General features: G+C 41.7%; 1 protein-coding gene across 3 annotated transcripts in view; it reads left to right on the top strand.

Annotated features, from left to right (window-relative positions):
• LOC124622001 (protein Abitram) overlaps positions 1-19,614 on the top strand; it is a 37,513-nt gene extending 17,899 nt beyond the window's left edge. For all 3 annotated transcript variants that reach the window (XM_047147550.1, XM_047147551.1, XM_047147552.1), the window contains exon 3: positions 18,718-19,614. In XM_047147550.1, coding sequence (XP_047003506.1) covers positions 18,718-19,211 — 494 coding nt within the window. In that variant the 3' untranslated portion in view covers positions 19,212-19,614. The remainder of the gene's footprint in view (positions 1-18,717) is intronic.
• Positions 19,615-20,187: the final 573 nt, after the last annotated feature.

Below are 20,187 nucleotides of genomic sequence, written 5' to 3'. Positions count from 1 at the left end.
TTTGTAGATGATTTGAGGGTGTACATGATGTGAAATTTAGTACACAGAGCTACAACCTCTGGCAGCAATGACAACTCTAACCGAACTGGGCTTCAGGTGGAACTCGCATTGGATGAGAGATCTGGATGTGTCATTCCATGCTGCTTCTACTCTTTGCCTGACTTTTATAAGTTATAGTGGTTGGCAAGTGCTGCCATGCCAGTCTCTTGGCAATCCATGCTCAGATATTTTCCTGTTGCTGCAATAATGGACCCCATGCTGACAGTCCATAGTGCTCTATAAGTCATCACACTGTTTGTGAATACTAGTCTTGTGGCAAACAAGCCTGTTTCCTGACTCAAGATGGGTAATGTGATTGTACAGTCCTACATGGCTGAGCTAATGGTACCTTTATCCTCTCAGGTGCTAATCCCATAGGGCCACTAAGATCCTGTGTGGTGTTGAATATGGTCCTCCTGAACCTATTGATTCCATATTTGCATGACAATTGTGGAAGTACTGCTAATGCGGCCAGCAATATGATAAATTGCAGCCTCGGTTGGATTGGTCAAGATCATGCCACTTTTGAATTTTAGCGCGTACTGGTACACATTTCTTCTTCTTAAGTAAGGAAAACACAATCTTCTCACAAACAACCAACACTTGAATTTGATTTCTGAATGGGAAACAAACTGCATAATCTTTTCTTATCTAGCAAAACGAGGATAAGGGAATGTAGTCAAATTAAATCAGGTGATGCTGTGGAAATTAGGTTAGGCAATGAGACACTTAAATAGTAGACGAGTTTTGTTATTTGGGGAGCAAAATAACTGACGATGGTCAAAGTAGAGAGGATATAAAATGTAGACTGGCAATGGCAAGGAAAGCATTTCTGAAGAAGAGAAATGTGTTAACATCGAGTGTAGATTTAAGTGTCAGGAAGTCCTTGCTGAAAGTATTTGTATGGAGTGTAGCCCACATGGATGATAAATAGTTTAGACAAGAAGAGAATACAAGCTTTTGAAATGTGGTGCTATAGAAGAATGCTGAAGATTAGATGGGTAGATCACTTAACTAATGAGGAGGTATTGAATAGGATTGGGGAGAAGAGGAGTTTGTGGCACAACTTGACAAGAAGAAGGGTCCGGTTGGTAGGACATGTTCTGAGGCATCAAGGGATCAGCAATTTAGTACTGGAGGGCAGGTGGAGGGTAAAAATCATAGGAGGGTACCAAGAGATGAATACAGTAAGCAGATTCAGAAGGATGTAGGTTGCACTAGGTACTTTGAGATGAAGAAGTTTACACAGGGTGGAGTAGCATGGAGAGCTGCATCAAACCAGTCTCTGGACTGTAGACCACAACAACAACAACTACAACAACAAAAACAACAACCACAACATGTACAGAATGCAGATGACGTAACCTATTTACTTCAGGTGGTAGTGCTGAAATGCTAAAGCATATAGGACATTTTGTGCCAATTAGTTGTTGCATTCTATTTTCATGGTGTTACAATTTTAATGCCCGACAGTGTAGATTTTATGAAGGCTTTTAGTTCAGTGCCTTACTGAAACCTATAGCAGATTCATTCATAAAGGGCATCCAGCAAGATTTTTCTCTGGATCGAAAATATCTTGAAAGATCAAAAGAAAATGATCTGGAATGGAGCATGTTCCATTGATACAGCACTAATTTTGGGTAAGCCTCAAGATTGTAATTTCGAAACCTAGCAAGTTTCTTTCTTTTGTGTGTGCCTATCGACAATTCAACACTTTTGCTTTTTGGTGAAAGGTCTCCTTTAATCCAAAAGTATTTACATTGTACAAGAACTTTCCTACTATATTTTTTCAACTTTAATACATATGTACACAAAGTTTAACTCTCTTATGAATTACTTGATTGTGATTGGCAACTACGCTAGTATGACAGACTAAGAGAGGTATTATTGGACTCTGATGTGCTGAAATGCTTCTGATACTGTTCTTGAGTGCTAAATAATTCAAACTTCGATTGTAATTGTAATAGGTGTATTGCAGTGATTTAAAAGATATTTGAGAACAGAAAGTGCCACATAATTTTTATTTACCTTTAAGATCGATGGTCTTGATGAAAATTCAGTGTAATTGTTCCATTAAAGTCTTGGTTTCTTCATTTTTGTGTGATCGCGCAACTTCTGTACTCATACAGCTCCATTGTAGGACTTTTACTTGCTCTTCTCTACTTGCAATCCAGAGACTGCTGTCAAAACTCTCGACACTTTGATCTTCAAAGACACAACTAACACAGAAAGCTAGTGAAATACAAAAACATATGTGAGGCAACATAACAGAATGTTTTTATTGCCAAAACTATAGACAACTTGACCTTCAAAGGAATAACTAACATACGGTGCAATATTTTTAAGTGTGTTGTATTCTCATTGCAAAAATGAATATTTATAGAAATTTATTTGATTAAAATGAAATAAGTATTTCAAACATTTTAATTCATATTCCAGTTAGAGAAATTATATACTCAAAATTAAATATATAGTAATTTAACTGAACTTCACACACGAAAACAACAAAATGAACTGACTGGTACCGCTTCAAGTGATGAACGAAGAAACTGGCACCCAAGAAAAATGGATTCTTATACCTTTAAGAACATCACACTACCTAATTTAATGGTAAACAGTTAAATCCTCTACTGAACTAAAACTGTTGTCAGTAGTTACTGAGTAAAAGTGATGTAGCTATTTTACAAAGTGTTCCAAGAATCTGTTCCTATGATTACACTCCTTGGATTAATATAGATAAAGCATACCCATTTGTGATAAAACAACATGAAATATTATATTAAGAACTTGGTAACATTCTTTGAAAGCTGGTAGGTATTCCATTGAAGGCTGTGGAATATGTTGTGCCAGATGTTGAAACACATCATTAGCACAGAAACTACATTACAAAAGTGAACTGGAGTCTTTACTTCTAGCATTTTAAGATGCATGGTTGTGATTGAAGAGAAGGATATTTTCGTGGACTTCAGAATTCATAAAATGTAAAGGATGAGTCTGAAGAACTCATACACTCCTAGCTATCTGGAGTCTGAAGAGATTTTTAGTCCTTTACATTTTTGCTGAAGCTGTACTTCATTTTCCTGTATAATGATGTTTTCTTTCTGCTGTACTTCTTAAGGCTTTTGTTTCTTTCCCTTGTTGATAGATCATACATCAGAGGAAGGCAGGATTCCCATTAGTTGTTAATTAGGGCTGAATTTCTTCATTACTTTCATCATCAAGTTTAGCCTGTTCCTATTATTATTATTATTTTTAATTATTATTGTTATTATTATGCTGAATTCAGGAAGTATATTAAGTAGCTAGTTACAGATATTTCACTTATGTTGTCATCACCATTTCCTTAATACCCATCACATATATTTTTCATTCCGTTTGTAAGCTGAATAGTATCAGCATTTGCCATGAATTCCTCTCTTGTATTCCCTTGTGGGTCCGGCCCTAGGTATTCCTGCCTGTCGTAAGAGGCGAGGAAAAGGAGTCTCACACCTTTCGGCCTTACCATGCTAAGCCCTTAACTGCATGCCACTTCCTGTGTGCTGGCTGATTTTTTTCTATTTTCAACAGACTTTAAATAGCTGTAAAGGATGTTTAGTTAGAGGTACATAAAAACTACAGGTATGGTTTAAAACTTTAAGGTTTCAACTTTACATGAGTTAACAGTCATGTGTATGGGGCATATACTGTTTCCAAGAAGTGATGCGGATTTCTCCTCAATTTTGCGAAAATAAATATTTGTCAAAAATTTATTTTTACTACTTTATTCAATTTAAAGAAGAAATAAATTTTGGAAAGTGATCATTTGACACTGAAATGACATTTGTTATACCATTTGCACATAAAGCATAGCTACATACACATAAGCTATTTTGCATAGTGAACCACAGTGTGATAAAGCTTGAAGCACGGGGCGACACACAAACCTACAATACACTCACTGCACTCATAAGAAGTATCTTTCCTCCCAGCTTTCCCAGTAATGTTCTTTTGTTTTCCACTACACACTACACAACGTCTTTGTGCTTTCTTCTTCCCTTCTGCCATTTCCACACGGTTTGGAAAATGTTTCTGTGACAATCGAGCAATCGTTGCAGATCCATGAGAATCCTCAATTCTCTCTCCTCTCTGTAACACTGATGCAGTGCAGACCTCCTCTATAAACTTAGGAGTGCTCAGTTTCTTCTCATTGATGCAATTGTGCAAAATACAACCATTGGACACTGCCATAAATATACAGTGGAAGGCAAGCTTTCTCCACCACTTCACTGTTTTGTGATCAAGTGCTCCATATGAAAGACGCTGATCAAAAAGGTCTACACCAGCTTTATGTTTGTTGTAATCCAGCACTGCCACTGGGTTCAACTTCTCATTGCCTTCTCTTGTAGCAACAGGAAATATTGAGGATGTGTGCCTGGTACTTATCATCCACACATCCCTCTTGTCTTTCATCGCAATGCTAGCACATCGTTCTTGCGGCGAAATATTTGTTCACCCTTTTTGAGTTTACCCTCTTTGAGAGTCTTGGGCAATCCTTTTCTGTTTGGCATTACAGTCCCTACAAGACCAGTGTTGGCTCTAGCCAGTTCTTCGGCTAGCTGAACACTGGTGTAAAATCTGTCAACATATACAGTATGGCCCTTACCTTGGAGTGAGCCGAGCAATCGCTTTACCACTGCAGAAGCACTGTTGTCCAGTTTATCGTCCCTTCCGTGGTAAACTTCAAAGTTGTATATGTACCCAGTTTTGGATTCTGCAAGAATGTATTAACTTTCTTTGAAATTCCTTACCAAATCATCCAGAAGAGGCCTGACCTTATGAAGGGCATCAAAGTCTACTTCACCTTTCTTGTTTTGCTTTGAATTGTCATTTATGTGGAACATAGACAAAATATTCAGAAATCTGTCCCTTGGCATAATATTGGGGCAAAAATTGCAGCTAACCACTGGATCACTACACCAGTGACTGGCCATACTTGGCCTCTCACTGATTGACATGTGGAGGATAATAACCAGAAACGTCTTTGTTTCAGCAATTGTTAGCGTCCTCCACTGCTTGAATCTAGAACTGGGCCCTAATTTGTTTTGTGCTCTCAGTGTGGCCAGCTTCTGTCTAGCATAGAGGTTTGTTTGTTCCTTCATAATTGAAATAACCCTGTCATTTATAAAACAAGAAAAAAAAATCTAAATATTCACTAGACTGACCAAGTCCTACATTATTTAGCACACCACGAGACCCTGTAAATAACAAAATGTTTGGTGTTTGATCCACTATAGTCCAGTCATCCTATGAAATGTCACTCATTCTTGGCCCCTTTCGATTATGAGTGGGGGGGAACACAGGCGGTGGCTCACCTTCATCTGACGACAAATCTGTGTCTGAAATAATACAGAACATAACAGAACAAATCGCAACATGAACTGTCTTGTTCTGCATCGATTTAGTAAGATGTTAGACTTACCTGGACTATTGTTATTTTCCGGCATTTTGTAATCACTGTCACTATCGAAATCCGAAAAATCATCATCAGTAGGTTCAGCAAGTACTTCTTCAATCATTTTTTGAAGTTTTGCATCCTCATCACTCGCCATTGTGAGTAAAAAGAAGATCAACAAGCTAAAACCAACATACTAGCGCCAAAATCAACGGTAAACAAACGACAGGACACCACAGAACGTGTAACATACGCGTGAAAAACACACGTGAATTCGTTCAGAAATATATATGGATATATCGCATTACCTCACTAGGTGCTGCAGTCTAGCACTAATATGATGAACTACAAGCATTACAGGACCTACAGGTTGTAGCGGGAATGCTAACAATGCGTTTGAAACACTAAAACATTGTGAAATGCGGCGGGACGTAATATTATGGCGGCCGCATTTTCTTCGTTTCCACCCGCGACGTAATATTACGGCAGCCGCACGGTAAGTGTTAATGTGATGGTCCCCTGTAGGGTTTGACCTCCATTTTTCAAAATTTTCCCGAAGAGCAAGCCAATTGGGGAAGGTTGTTTTACATGGTGCATCGTGTCCATTGTGCATTGATATCTTTAGCCCACTTTCTTGTCGTGGCATTGCAGTCCCGCTCATCCTCCATCTCTTGAGTGAGGACATCTTCCTGCACGGATTTTCCTCCACCCACTATGCAGTGTCGTTTTCTGCGCCAACGAGGACCATGGAATTCTTTGCACCTCATATCCAGCACGGTAGCCAGTCCATTGTTGTGGGAACGCCATTTACCCTGTTCGTTGTAGCCCCCTGACAACACATGCATCACTCTGTTGATGCCTCCGCCGTTAACTCCCCACGTATGCCATGAAGTAGATGCCCATCTCCCTGAGGCATCAGGACTCCCGGCAATGGCCATCCTGCCAGGTGGCCTTTGCTGAGGCTGGGTGGTGCCTGTGGGGAGAGCCACTGGTCGGAGTGGGTGGCATCAGGGCAGATGACACTCCATGAGCGTAGTACATCATCTCTTGTTGGTTGTCCGCTGCCAGTAGTCTCTAAGCAGGCAAAGTCTAACTTCAGTGCTAAGAAATATGACCTCAAATCGTTCCCCTCCCTGACCACACCATGGGAGGAATGCCAGGCCATGGATGGCACTGAAGCTTATTTGCCCTGGTACCTTGTATGTACGAGAGTTGATGGGGAATCTTTCATGTCCATGAGGCCTGGGAGCATTTGGATGACAAGTTTGGGGAGGTGGAGGACTTGTCCAAAATGCAGTCTTGATAAAAACAGCATCCTCTGCCCAGTCATGGGCATTACTCACTTATGACAAGTTGGGGGATGTTTCTGTTACCATCACACCCCATAAGAGCTTAAATATGATCCATTGTATTATATTCCACAGGGACCTTCTTTTGCTGTCTGACGACAAGCTGTGCATCAATTTAGAATGGTGAGGTGTTTATTTTGCCCAGGACGTCAATTGGGGTCGGAGGGATAATCAGGTTGCCACCGGTGCCTTCATCTTGGCCTTCAAGGGTGACACATTGCCCGAGAAGGTCAAGGTGATGGTCTACCGCTGTGACGTAAAGCAGTATATCCCTTATCAGATGCGGTGCTTTAAGTGCTGAAAGTTCAGCCATATGTCTTCTCTCTGTACTTCCTGCGTCACATGTCGATATTGTGGATACCCAACACGTCCCAATACTCCACATTCCCTGCCTCCCACCTGTGTCAACTGCGGAGAGCATCATTCACTTGCTCACCAGACTGCACGATTCTACAGAAAGAGAGGAAAATTGTGGAATACAAGACCCTGGACTGACTGACCTACACTGAGGCTAAGAGAAAATATGAGCCCCTGCATCCTGTGGCTATGACCACCTCGTATCCCCCTCCCCCCGCTGCTCCCGCACCACCTACCTCGGGAGCCGTGCCCTCCCCCTCCCCCCTCCCCCCCCCCCCCAACCATTGGGGACATCAGGCCCCAATACTCAGCCCAAGAAGCATAAGTCTTCTTCGGCTCCTCTCACCTGGAAGGGGTCCCTTGGGTCACTTCCTTCCCAGGTTTCTGCTAGTGGGAAAGATGATGCCCACCAGTGGCTGAAGAACCCAAAAGCAGCTGGTTGTTAGGCTTCACACTCATCTTCAGTTCCAGAGACTGAATCAGTGAAGTCCTCCCAGCCAGGGAAATCCAAGGAGCAGTGAGAGAAATCCAGAAAGAAGGTCCCCAAGACCAATGGAATTGGGGTGGCACCCACACCACCACTACCTACAAGCTCTGCGTCTGCGGATGAGGTGGAGATTCTGGCATCCACTGAGGACCTAGATCTCTCTGGACCCTCATACACAATGGATTTAGACTGCTCAGGCAAAAAGTCGGTTGCAACAGGTGACCCTGCGGCGTAAACTGCCTCGTGGAATGTTCCATGCCTTCCCACTCTCATGATGACGTCATCCTCCAGTCGAATTGTGGAGGTTTTTTCCACTGACTGGCCGAGCTACGGCAACTGTTAAGCTTTACACCTGCTTTCTGCAGGAAGCTTGGTTCCCGGCAATGCAGACCCCTGCCCTCCGTGGCTACAAGGCATACTACAGGAACCATAGCGACTATAATCGAGTGTCAGGTGATGTTTGCATTTACGTTTTAAACTCAGTCTGTAGTGACACTGTGCCCCTTCAAAACCCTCTTGAAGCTGTGGCTGTCACAATAAGGACAACACAGGAAGTAGCTGTCTGCAATGTATATCTTCCTCCAGATGGTGCAGTACCCCTGAATGTATTAGCTGCACTGATTGATCAACTCCATAAACCTTTCCTATTTTCGGGAGATTTTAATGCCCATAACGCCTTGTGGAGTGGCACCATGCTTACTGGCAGAGGCAGAGATGTCAAAACTTGACTATCTCAGTTCGACCTCTGTCTCTTAAATACTGGAGTCGACAGACATTTCAGTGTGGCTCATGATAGCTGCTTGGCCATTGATTTATCAGTTTGCAGCCCAGGACTTCTCCCATCTATCCACTGGAGAGCACATGACGACCTGTGTGGTAGTGACGACTTCCCCATCTCCCTGTCACTCTGGCAGTGTCAGGCCCATGGAGGCCTGTCCAAATGGACTTTAAACAAGGCAGACTGGGAAACTTTCACCTCAGCTGTCACTGTTGAATCTCCCCCACACGGTAACATTGATGTGATGGTTGAGCAGGTGACTACAACAATCGCTTGTGTGGCAGAAAACACAATCCCTCGCTCTTTAGGATGCCCCCGGCGAAAGGCAGTCCCTCGGTGGTCGCCGGCAATCACTGAAGCAATAAAAGAGCGTCAGCGAGCTCTACAGCAACATACGCGCGGCACCCTTCCCTGGAGCACCTCATAGCCTTTAAATGGCTCCATGCCCGTGCTCACCAACTTATCAAACGACGCGGAAGCAGGAGTGTTGGGAGAGATATGTCTTGAGCATTGGGTGCCATACGTCACCTTCCTAAGTCTGGGCAAAGATCAAACGTATTTTCGGGTACCAGACCCCAACAGGTGTTCCCAGCGTTAATATAAATAGTGTGTTATCTACCGATGCAAACGCGATTGCTGAGCACTTTACTGAGCACTGTGCTCGAGCCTCTGCGTCGGAGAATTACCCCCCCCCCCCCCCCGCCTTTCGCACTCTCAAATGCCACAGTGAATCCTATAATGTCCCAATACAGAGTGGGAGCTCCTCAGTGCACTTGCACATTGCCCCGACACAGCTCCTGAACCAGATCGGATCCACGGTCAGATGATTAAACATCTCTCATCTGACTACAAGTGACATGTCCTCGTCATCTTCAACCGGATCTGGTGTGCTGGTGTCTTTCCATCGCAATGGCAGGAGAGCACCATCATTCCAGTGCTTAAACCCAGTTAAAACCTCTTTATTTGGATAGCTATCGGCCCATCAGCCTCACCAACAATCTTTGTAAGCTGCTGGAATGTATGGTGTGTTGGTGGTTGGGTTGGGTCCTGGAGTCACGTGGGCTATTGGCTCCATGTCAGGGCGGCTTCTGCCAGGGTCACTCTACCACTGATAATCTTATATCCCTCGAGTGTACCATCCGAACAGCCTTTTCCAGATGCCAACATCAGGTTGCCGTCTTTTTTGATATACGAAAAGCGTATGACACCACCTGGTGACAACATATCCTTGCCAGATTATACGAGTGGGGTCTCCGAGGCCTGCTCCCGATTTTTATCCATAATTTCCTGTCGCTTCGTATTTTCCATGTCCAAGTTCGTGCCTCCCATAATTCCACCCATATCCAGGAGAATGGGGTCCTGCGGGGCTTTGTATTGTGTGTATCTCTATTTGAAGTGGCCATTAATGGTCTAGCAACAGCTGTAGGGCCATCAGTCTCATCTTCTCTGTATGCCGACGACTTCTGTATTTCATACTACTTCACCAGTACTGGTGTTGCTGAGCTGTGCCTACAGGGAGCCATCCACAAGGTGCAGTCATGGGCTCTAGTCCACAGTTTCCAGTTTTCGAGCATAGAGTCGTGTTTTATGCACTTCTGTCGGCATCGTACCGTTCATCCAGAACCAGAACTTTACCTTAATGACGATCCACTTACTGTAGTGGAGACATATCGATTCTTAGGACTGGTTTGCGACACTCAACTGACTTGGCTTCCTCACCTTCGTCAGCTTAAGCGGATGTGCTGGCAGCACCTCAATGCCCTCCGCTGACTGAGCAACACCAACTGGGGTGCAAATTGCTCTACGCTGCTGCAGCTCTACAGACCCCTTGTTTAATCCCGCCTTGACTATGGGAGTATGGGTTATGGTTTGACAGCATCCTTAGTGTTGCGTCTACTTGATCCAAAACACAACTGTGGCATTCGCCTATCAGCAGGAGCTTTTAGGACAAGCCCGGTGACCAGCATCCTTGTGGAGGCTGGAGTCCCTCCATTGCTGGTTGGGCGTGCACAACTGCTGGCCAGTTACATTGCACATGTTCGTAGTTGTCCTGTGCATCCGAATCACTGTCTCCTTTTACCACCTACGACAGTTCATCTTCCACATTGGCGGCCCAGGTCAGGGTTTCCAATTGCAGTTCATGTCCGATCCCTTCTTTCTGAACCGGAGTCCTTGCCTTTACCACCTATGCTTCAGGTCCATTCATCTACACCTCCATACACCTCCATGGTGTACACCCAGGCCGTAGCTTCGCCTGGACGTTTCTCATGACCCTAAGAACTCAGTTAACCCCACGCCTCTGTGCTGCCACTTCCTGTCGATTCTTGAAATGTACTGGTGGTTTACACCTATGGCTCAATGGCTGATGATCACGTCGGCTTCGCGTACATCCATGGAGGACATATTGAACAGCATTCGTTGCCCGATGGCTGCAGTGTATTGACTGCTGAGCTGGTGGCTATATCTCATGCTCTTGAGCACATCCGTTCATGCCCTGGGGAGTCGTTTCTTCTGTGTACTGACTCCTTGAATAGCCTACAAACTATTGACTATTGTTACCCTCGTCATCGTTTGGTAGCGACCATCCAGGAGTCCATCTATGCCCTGGAATGGTCCAGTTGTTCAGTGGTGTTTGTGTGGACCCCAGGTCATGTCAGAACCCTAGGAGATCGGCTTCTCTGCAACTGACCTGTGCTCAGTACTACGCCACAAGGTTTTGCAGCTTTGGGAGATGAAATGGCATAACCTCAGCACGCACAACAAACTGTGTGCCATTAAGGAGACTACGAATGTGTGGCAGTCCTACATGCGGGCCTCTCACAGGGACTCTGTGGTTCTCTGTAGGCTCCGCATTGGCCATGCTTGTGTGACACATGGCTACCTCCTGCGCCATGATGACCCACTTCGGTGTTGGTGCAGCGCCTGGCTGACAGTGGCCCACATCTTGGTGAGCTGTCATTCTTTGGCTGCCCTGTGACAGACTCTTCAGTTACCGGACTTGTTGCCATTAATTTTAGCTGACAACGTCTCATTGGCTAATTTAGTTTTACATTTTATACCTGACAGTGGGTTTTATCATTCTATATAAGTTTTAGCACGTCTTTTGTCCATTTGTGTTCTCTACTCTTATGCTTTTAGGGTTGATGTTTTAATGTGTCGCAGAGTGGCTAGCTTTTCCTTTTTATTCTCTTGGTCGGTCAGCCATGGTCATCTGCTTTCTTGTTTTTACTTCTTCTACCTGTTTCTTGCTTCTTTGGTTTTCTTTTCCTGTTTTGTCCGTGGTAGTGGTGGTTGTCCTTCTGGTTCTTCCTTTCTCCTGCTATTGTGCTGTACGTCTCCGTTTTCTTCTTTCCCTTGTGCAATTATTTTACCTGGAGCAAGGGACTGATGACCTCACAGTTTCACAGTTTGGTCCCTCCCCCCCCCCCCCCCTCCCCTTTTAAACCAACCAGTCTCTCTTGTACCAACCACTTCATCATCTTAGAGTGGTACTTGCATTGAACTTCCTCATTATATTACGATGTATCCTAAAATCTGTCTTCCCCCACAGTTTTTATCCTCTACATCTGGCTCTAGTACCATTGAAGTAATTCTTTTATGTCTTAACACATGTACTACCATTTGTTTCTCCTTATTGTCTGTGTTTTCCATATGTTCATTACTTCACCAATTTTGCAGACAAACTCCTTATTCTTTATCTCATTAGTCCACTTAATTTTCAACATCCTTCTGTAGCACCACACTCTAAACACTTCCATTGTGCTCCAAATGTACATTCTCACAAAATCCTTCCTCAGATTAAGGCAGATGTTTGGTTCTAGTAGACTTCTCTTGGCTAGGCTTGCTCTCTTTGCCTCTGCTTTTTATGTCCACCTTACTTTGTCTGTCATGAGTTATTTCGTTTCCAAGGTAGTGAGTTTCTTAACATTGCTTGCTTTGAAATCCCCAATTTTGATGTTAAATTTATCACTAACCTGATTTCTGCTACTACTCATTACCTTTGTCTTTTGTTGGTCTACTCTCAGTCCATATTCTGCACTCATTAGCCTGTTCTTTTGAGGCAACATGTCCTGTAATTCAACTTCACTTTATTAAGGATAGCAATGCCATCAGCAGATCTTGTTATTGATACCCTTTCACCCAGAATTTTAGTAACACTCTTGAACCTGTCTTTTATTTCCATCATTCTTTTTTTGCTGTGTAGCTTGAGTGGTAGGGTCGAAAGACTTCATCTCTTGCTTCCATGCCAGACACCCTTTTCAATCTGAACGTTTCATTCTTTCTTTTCCATTCTTGTTTTTCTCCCTAGGTTCTTTTACACATCGTATATGTGACTCATTTTTTCCTTATAGCTTACTTCTATTTCTCTCAGAATTTCAAATATCTTGCTCCGTTTTCCATACTAAAATACTTTTTACAGGTAGACAAATCCTAGGAATTTGTCTTGATCTTGCTTTTGTCCTGCTTCCATTATTAATCACAACGTCGTAGATGCTCTGTGGCTCCCTTACTTTTTCAGAAGCAAAATCAATCGTCAGCAATGTTTGTGTGTCCAAATTCTGTGATTGCCCGTTTCAGAGATGTTCATTGCTTTTCAACTGAATTGTCTGCTGTTTTGTTCCTCCAGGCTTTTTCCAATTATACCTCCTCCACTTGTGGTTTTTGAACAGTGTATTTACTATTACCTCCTGAAATTTATTGAAGAACACAATTAGGCTTTCTCCTCCCACACTCATTACTACCAAGCATTTATTCTCCCATAACCATTTTCTTTCATTCCTTCCCCTGCCTCTGTGTTCCAGTCCCCCATGGTTATTAGAATATCATCTCTGTTTTCATACTGAATTATCTGTTCAGTAGACTCAAATACTTCCTGTGTCTCTTCATCTTCTGGTTGAGGTGTAGGTATTTATACATGCACTGTTGTTGTCGATGTTGGTTTCCTGTTGATTCGGATTAGAACAATCCTATGACTAAACAGTTTTCAGTAGTTCACTATCTTCCCGGCTTCCCTGTGCATAATGAATCCAACTCCCATCATATCATTTTCTGCTGCTGTTGATATTACTCTACATTAATCTGATCAAAACTCTTTATATTTCTATTTCACTTTACTGACCCTCTTCTGTACCTAGACTTAGCTTTTACATTTCCGTTTTCAGTAGGTGCCGTACTATGTTTAAACTTCTGACACTCTGCACTTTTACTGATAGTGTGTTAACTGTTTCATTAGTTATTCTGTCTTTTTACCTCCACTGTGGCAGTCCCCTGCTGGTTATGCAAATGGGGGCTAATATGGAAACTTTTGTCACTGGAGAGATCATTGTGACACTTTTTTAATTACAGACCACAAACTAGGCATCTTACTACTTTCAGATAAGTACTAAGCATTGTAACACAACAGCAACATGTTTTACACTTAATGTTCGTCATTCAGGAACAGTCCAAAGTATGGTATGGTCAATAAAGAAGATGGTGATCACTGCAGTTAAACTTTTTTGTATTTTTTTCTCCATCGTGATTAAAAAAGTATGTGCACATTTACAGGGTTTTGTGATATCTAAGTATCCTCATTAGTCACTGAAACCAGTAATTATGTCTAAACTGTTGCTCTTGAGATCTGTGAATAAATGAAAACTTGTTTTCAGTAACTTACGTATTGCCATAAAAAGTACAGCTGTTAATAAAGTGCATTTTAAGAAGGACTTGAAGTATACATTGCTGGCCAGTTACTTCTGATCCACTCGTGATTTTCTCAACAGATTATTGATGTATATACAGGGTGATTCAGGAGAAATGTCACACAATTTGTGAGGTGATTCTACATGTGAAAATAAACTGAAAAAGTCTTATGAACATGTGTCTGATTTTCAGTTGTTACAGAACTTGAGTGGATTGTAGTCTACGCACCTCCATGGAGGAATACAAAGATGTGAATATTACCAAAATACTGTGTACAAAGGGTACTAGGAAATTTTTGCAATATGACGCAACAATAAATCGCAGGAGGCTGATAGTTGGTGTGTTCTGAGAATACTTTATACTTGCGTTGTAGCCACGTGACAAGTCTGTGGGCACAGTCGTTCTCTATGAGGGTCAGTTTGAAGTTCCTGCTATGGCATCGTGGTCAGGAAGTGAGATTCGCACAGTTTTGCGGTACAACTTCATGTGTGGCTTAAACATAGACCAGTGCTTTGAAGAAATGACTCTTGCACTCAGATGTGTGTCCACATTGTACAACTGTATTCAGGTGGTACAGAGAATTCCACTCTGGAGGACACTGAGGAGATGGGAAGCCCACGATCATCAGTTGTGGAGGGAAAGTTTGATGGTATGAGGAAAATGCTAGACTAAGACAGGCAAGTGACCTATAAGCAGATAAAGGATACCTTAGGGCTGAATGCACCAGCAATTCATTCGATTATGTGTGATCATATGCAAGTAAAGAAACTTTGTTGTTTTTGGGTGCTGCACAGACTGACGGAAGAGCAGATGGCACGACATGTGACTTGGTGCTGGGGATATGTTAAAAGAAGTTTTCTAAGGGACGATCTCAGTATGTAAATAACATTGTGACAGGTGACAAGAGTTGGCTGTACTGTTTTGAAGAGCAGAATAAGACTCAAAACAAAGTTTGGGTCCTTGAAGAAGACGACACACCCAGAAAATTCTGATCGGTAAAGAAGAGAATGATAGCTGTTTTTTTCAAATCGAGTGGAATTGTGAAGTGTGTTGTTTTGGACACACAGAAGACAGTCACAGCTAAGTGGTACACTGAGCAGTGCCTGCCCAAGGTCATCCAATCTTTGAAGAACATGTGACTGAAGTCAAGAATGGACATTTAGTTCCTCCATCATGGCAACACTCCACCTCACCATCCCGAAGCATGCACTAAATATTTGAAGGGTACTGAACTGAAACTTCTTGAGCAGTCTCCTTACAGTCTAGACCTTGCTCCTTGTGACTTTACACTGTTCCCACCTGTGTAAATGAAGCTGAAAGGAATACAGTTGTCAAGTGATCAGGACCTCCTGAGGGCTTGGGACAATTAGTGTGCCATACTCCCTACAGAAACGTGAGTGAACAGGTTTAGGGATTGGTTTTGGAGGATGGAGAGGCGTATTCAGTGTTGCAAAATTGCTTTGAAAAAATTAAATGAATAAAGCTGCATTCCAAAACTTTCCTAGTACCCTTTGTAGGTGCTGTTGTGGGTGGAATAATGGTGGGACAGATATCTACATCTAAATCTACATAGATATTCTGCATATCACACTTAAGTGCCTGACAGAGGATTAATCAAACCACCTTCACATTAATTGTCTATTATTCCAATCTCAGACAGTGTGCAGAAAAAACGGAACACCTATGTGTTTCCGTGCAAGCTCTGATTTCCCTTATTTTATTATTATGATCATTTCTCCTTATGTAGGTTGGCATCAACAAAATATTTTCGCATACAGAGGAGAAACTTGGCGATTTAAACTTCGTGAGAAGTTTCCTCTGCAACAAAGAACGCATTTGTTTTAATGATGTCCATCCCAAATCTTGTATCATGTCTGTGGCACACTCTCCTCTATTTTGGGATAATACAAAACATGCTGCTCTTCTTTGAACTTTCTTAATGTACTCCGTTATTCTTATCTGGTCAGGATCCCAGACTGCACAACAGTACTCCAAAAGAGGACAGACAAGAGTAGTGTAGGCAGTCTCTTTAGTAACTCTGTTACATTTTCTAAGTGTTCTGCCAGTGAAACATAGTCTTTGGTTTGCCTTCCCCACAACATTTTCTGTGTGTTCTTTCCAATTTAAGTTGTTTGTAATTGTAATTCCTAGGTATTTAGTTGAATTTATGGCCTTTAGACATGACTGATTTATTGTGTAACTGAAGTTAAACGGGTTCTTTTTAGCACTCATGTGGATGACCCCACACTTCTCATTTATTTAGGGTCAATTGCCAATTTTTGCACCATACAGATATCTTTTCTAAATCGCTTTGAAATTTGTTTTGATCTCCTGATGACTACTGGATGATAAATGACAGCATCTTCTGCAAACAACCTATGAAGGCTGCTCAGACTGTCTCCTAAATCATTTGCATAGATAAGCAACAACAGATAGCCTATAACACTATCTTATGGAATGCCAGAAATCACTTCTGTTTTACTCAATGACTTTCCATCAGTTACTATGAACTGCGATCTCTCTGACAGGAAATCACAAATCCAGCCACATAACTGAGATGATATTCTATAAGCACACAGTTTCACTACAATCCACTTGTGTGGTGCAGTGTCAAAAGTATTTAGGAAATCTAAAAATATGGAATCAATTTGAAATCCCTTGTCAGTAGCACTCAACACTTTGTGTGTGTAAAGAGCTAGTTGTGTTTCACAAGAACAATGTTTTCTAAATCCGTGTTGACCGCGTGTCAATAGACCGTTCTCTTTGAGGTAATTCATAATGTTCGAATATATGTTTGGAAATCCTGCTGCATATTGATGTTAATGATAGGGGCCTGTAATTTAGTGGCATACTCCTATTATCTTTCCTGAATATTGGTGTGACCTGTGCAACTTTCCAGACTTTGGTACGGATGTTTCATCTAGTGAGCAGTTGTATATCATTCTTAAGTGTGGAGCTATTGTTATCAGCATACACTGAAAGCCCAGGTAGGTCTTGTGTCAGGAAATGTGCATCTGCTATGGCTGTCATGTACTTTTGGCAGGAACATAGGCCCCATAGCCGGGTCATCAGTCATACCACACAAGACAATCACTGAGAACCTAACCTGGAATCTTGTTTCCCTAGTCTCATGTGGGGTTCTCCATTGCCCATTATGAGAACTGCATGTGTCCATCATACCACTGTGATTAAATGTAGCCTCATCTGCAAATAAAATCTAGTGCACTACATCTCTGCATACAGCCAACCATTCACAAAATTGTAGTCTCCTTCCTGAGTCAAACCCTCTGAATGTAACGTAGCCGCATTCATGGTAGTATAATACTGAGCTGATGGCTAATGCGCCATGTACTGATGGTGGGACTCTGTAGTGCCATTGCAATAATGTCTGCCCTTTCTTCAGCTGGATGGATGGCTGCACATTCTGATACATGTACATGGAGTATTGCTCTGGATTCACATAATATGTGAAAAACACTGTGAAATATGCTCATGCAGGCAGTTCATCAGGCAGGAAAAGTCTCTGGTGTTCTGTCACACCTGCACGGACACCACCATTACAGTACCCATACACAAATGACATGTCTGTGTCTTCTGCATGGGTGAATGTATATGACTTATTGGTATTCATGGGCACAATGGACTTGCTCAGTTAAGCAACACTCAAGCACGACACACACATGGCGTCACGACTGCTTGTTGATACAACCGATGATTGCACACTGAGTACACTTGCAGCTGTTGCTTCGGTGCAACATCACAGTGCTGCCATATCTCGGAGAACCCTCACACCTCCCGTAGGATGGATATGTCATCTGTCCCACCATTAGTCTGTCCACCACAGCACCTACACAGTATTTCAGTAACTAATATCTACACCTGTTTTCATATTCATTCACAGATTTGTGTACCCCCTCAGCCCACTCCAGTTCTGTTACAATTGAAAATCGGACACATGTTCATAGGACTTCATCGGTTATTTTCACTTTTTGAATTACCCCACAAATTATGTGATATTCCTCCTGAATCACACTGTATTTTTGATAATATCATGTAATGTGAATTCTTTGTTATGCTTTAATATCATTAATCTTAAACACTATAAATTCTTCACTTGATGATGTTTGGCTATTGGTGTATTGAAGTGTGTATATTTTAATGTTTATTGCAATTATTGTATTATTTTAGAAATGAAAAAGGGGCTCTAATTTTATTGATAGTCTCGATTATCACTTCCCTTAGATTCTGTGGAGTGCAACTTCTTGTGCAAAATATTTATTGTATAATGTTTTTGTCTGGTGCCCTCATCTGTGAAGGTCCCCTTACTTAGAAACAGCACATCTAATTTAATGTAGTTAACAATGAAACATACAGTGCAAGAGAAAAGCCTTTGGATGATCATAAGTTTTTTGCCCCTCTAAATTTGCAATATTTGTTTTATAAGGTTTTATTATTACTCCAAAAAGTTATGAACACAAAACATTTACTGCATGTAGTAGTAGTAGTTGTTGTTGCTTTGACAGTTCTTTGGTGTTTTATGGGACATATATGTGTTTCTGAAATGTAAAATGTTTCTCCTTTTCTTTGTTGGCAGAAAGAAAAGTAAAAGATATTTTGCCAATTGAAAAGAGTGTGGATTTGTCTGTACCACAGTTGCCGCCGTGGGAACGCTACTTCACCAAAAGAATAGTTGGAGATATCTGTCTGCTGATACATTCCAACCGCATTGCAGTGGTGACACTTCTTCCCACTCACCCTGTTATTGCAAACGGCAAGTCAGTTGTCTCAGTGGATTTTGCCAAACGGGCTGATAATTCTGTCCGTGGGAAAGGAAAGAGGGGTGCTCAGGCACTCAATGTAGATTCAGCACTTTGCGAACTCTTGTGCAGTGATGACACCAAATATATAATACGTGCATGTATTGGAGGAAAGTTGATCGAAGTTAATTTTCGTCTGATGAAACAGCCACAGCTTCTCACTAAGCGGCCTCAGGCAGAAGGATATATAGCAATAATGTTACCATATGAACCACGTAAACAGAAGGAGAGACCAGTATGTGAGACTCTCATAGACGCGGAAGTTGACTAGTTGTTGATTGCTTGACATGTCTTACTGGCTGTGATGTATGTGTGGTTTCAGGGAGAGGTAACTTTTTCAGTTTTAATTTAATGTTATTTGTACTTGTGCAGACAGGAAAACAGTTTTTTTACAATAAGCCTGTGATAAATAAATAAATAAATAAGACTTTTACTTTTACTTCTACACCTTTTTTGATTAAATTGTTATTTCTTTATACTTGAAATTAAGTTATTTACTGTATTTAATGTTTTGTTCAAACCATTCCATGCCATCACTTTGTGATAACAACTGTCTTCCAAAAAACCCATTGGAATAATTAAGTGCAGTAAGTTCTTTGTTACTTGAATTAAAGCTGTCCCAGAGACTAGCATAAGAAAACTTGCCACGGTGATAAAATAAACTGTTTGCAGAACATTTGTGTCTTTTTTTCCCAACAAACAGTTTGTTTTTGTATTTATGTTAACTTGACATTTGGTTTGTATCTCTGTTTTCAATTGATGGATTGTGGCTATTCTTTGTGCTAAACAAAACACACAAGATAGGAGGATGATACAATCATTATTCAGTGTTCTAAGTGGTGAAACAAATACTGAGAATAATATGGGAAAAATACAAAAAATTGAAGTAGCAACTAATTTAATAAATGAAAGAAAACGTGGTATAGTGTTGGAAATATGATTTGTAATTCAGGTTCGTAGAGTATGAGAAAAGAAAAACTGTTGCGCACTTAAATTGAGCCATGATGGACTGGTCAAAGATTCAATCTCCTTCACCCAATCTCTGCTACAATGAATATCTCATTTTGCTACCAACCCCTGAGCCCAAAACCTACTGAAAGCTATCAGTGAATCTTGCATCTTCCTGTCCATACTTTGATCTGTCTGTGTCCTACTGCCACTCAACCATGTGCTGGTTAACAAATTCATCCATTACAAACTAAGTAGTAAGAACTGCAACTGTAAATTAAAATGGAAAACAATTCTCT

The sequence above is a fragment of the Schistocerca americana genome, chromosome 7, assembly GCF_021461395.2.
Source record: "Schistocerca americana isolate TAMUIC-IGC-003095 chromosome 7, iqSchAmer2.1, whole genome shotgun sequence".
Classification (NCBI taxonomy): domain Eukaryota; kingdom Metazoa; phylum Arthropoda; class Insecta; order Orthoptera; family Acrididae; genus Schistocerca; species Schistocerca americana.
Note: the sequence above shows the minus strand (reverse complement) of the source record. Positions and strands in the feature narration are given on the sequence as shown.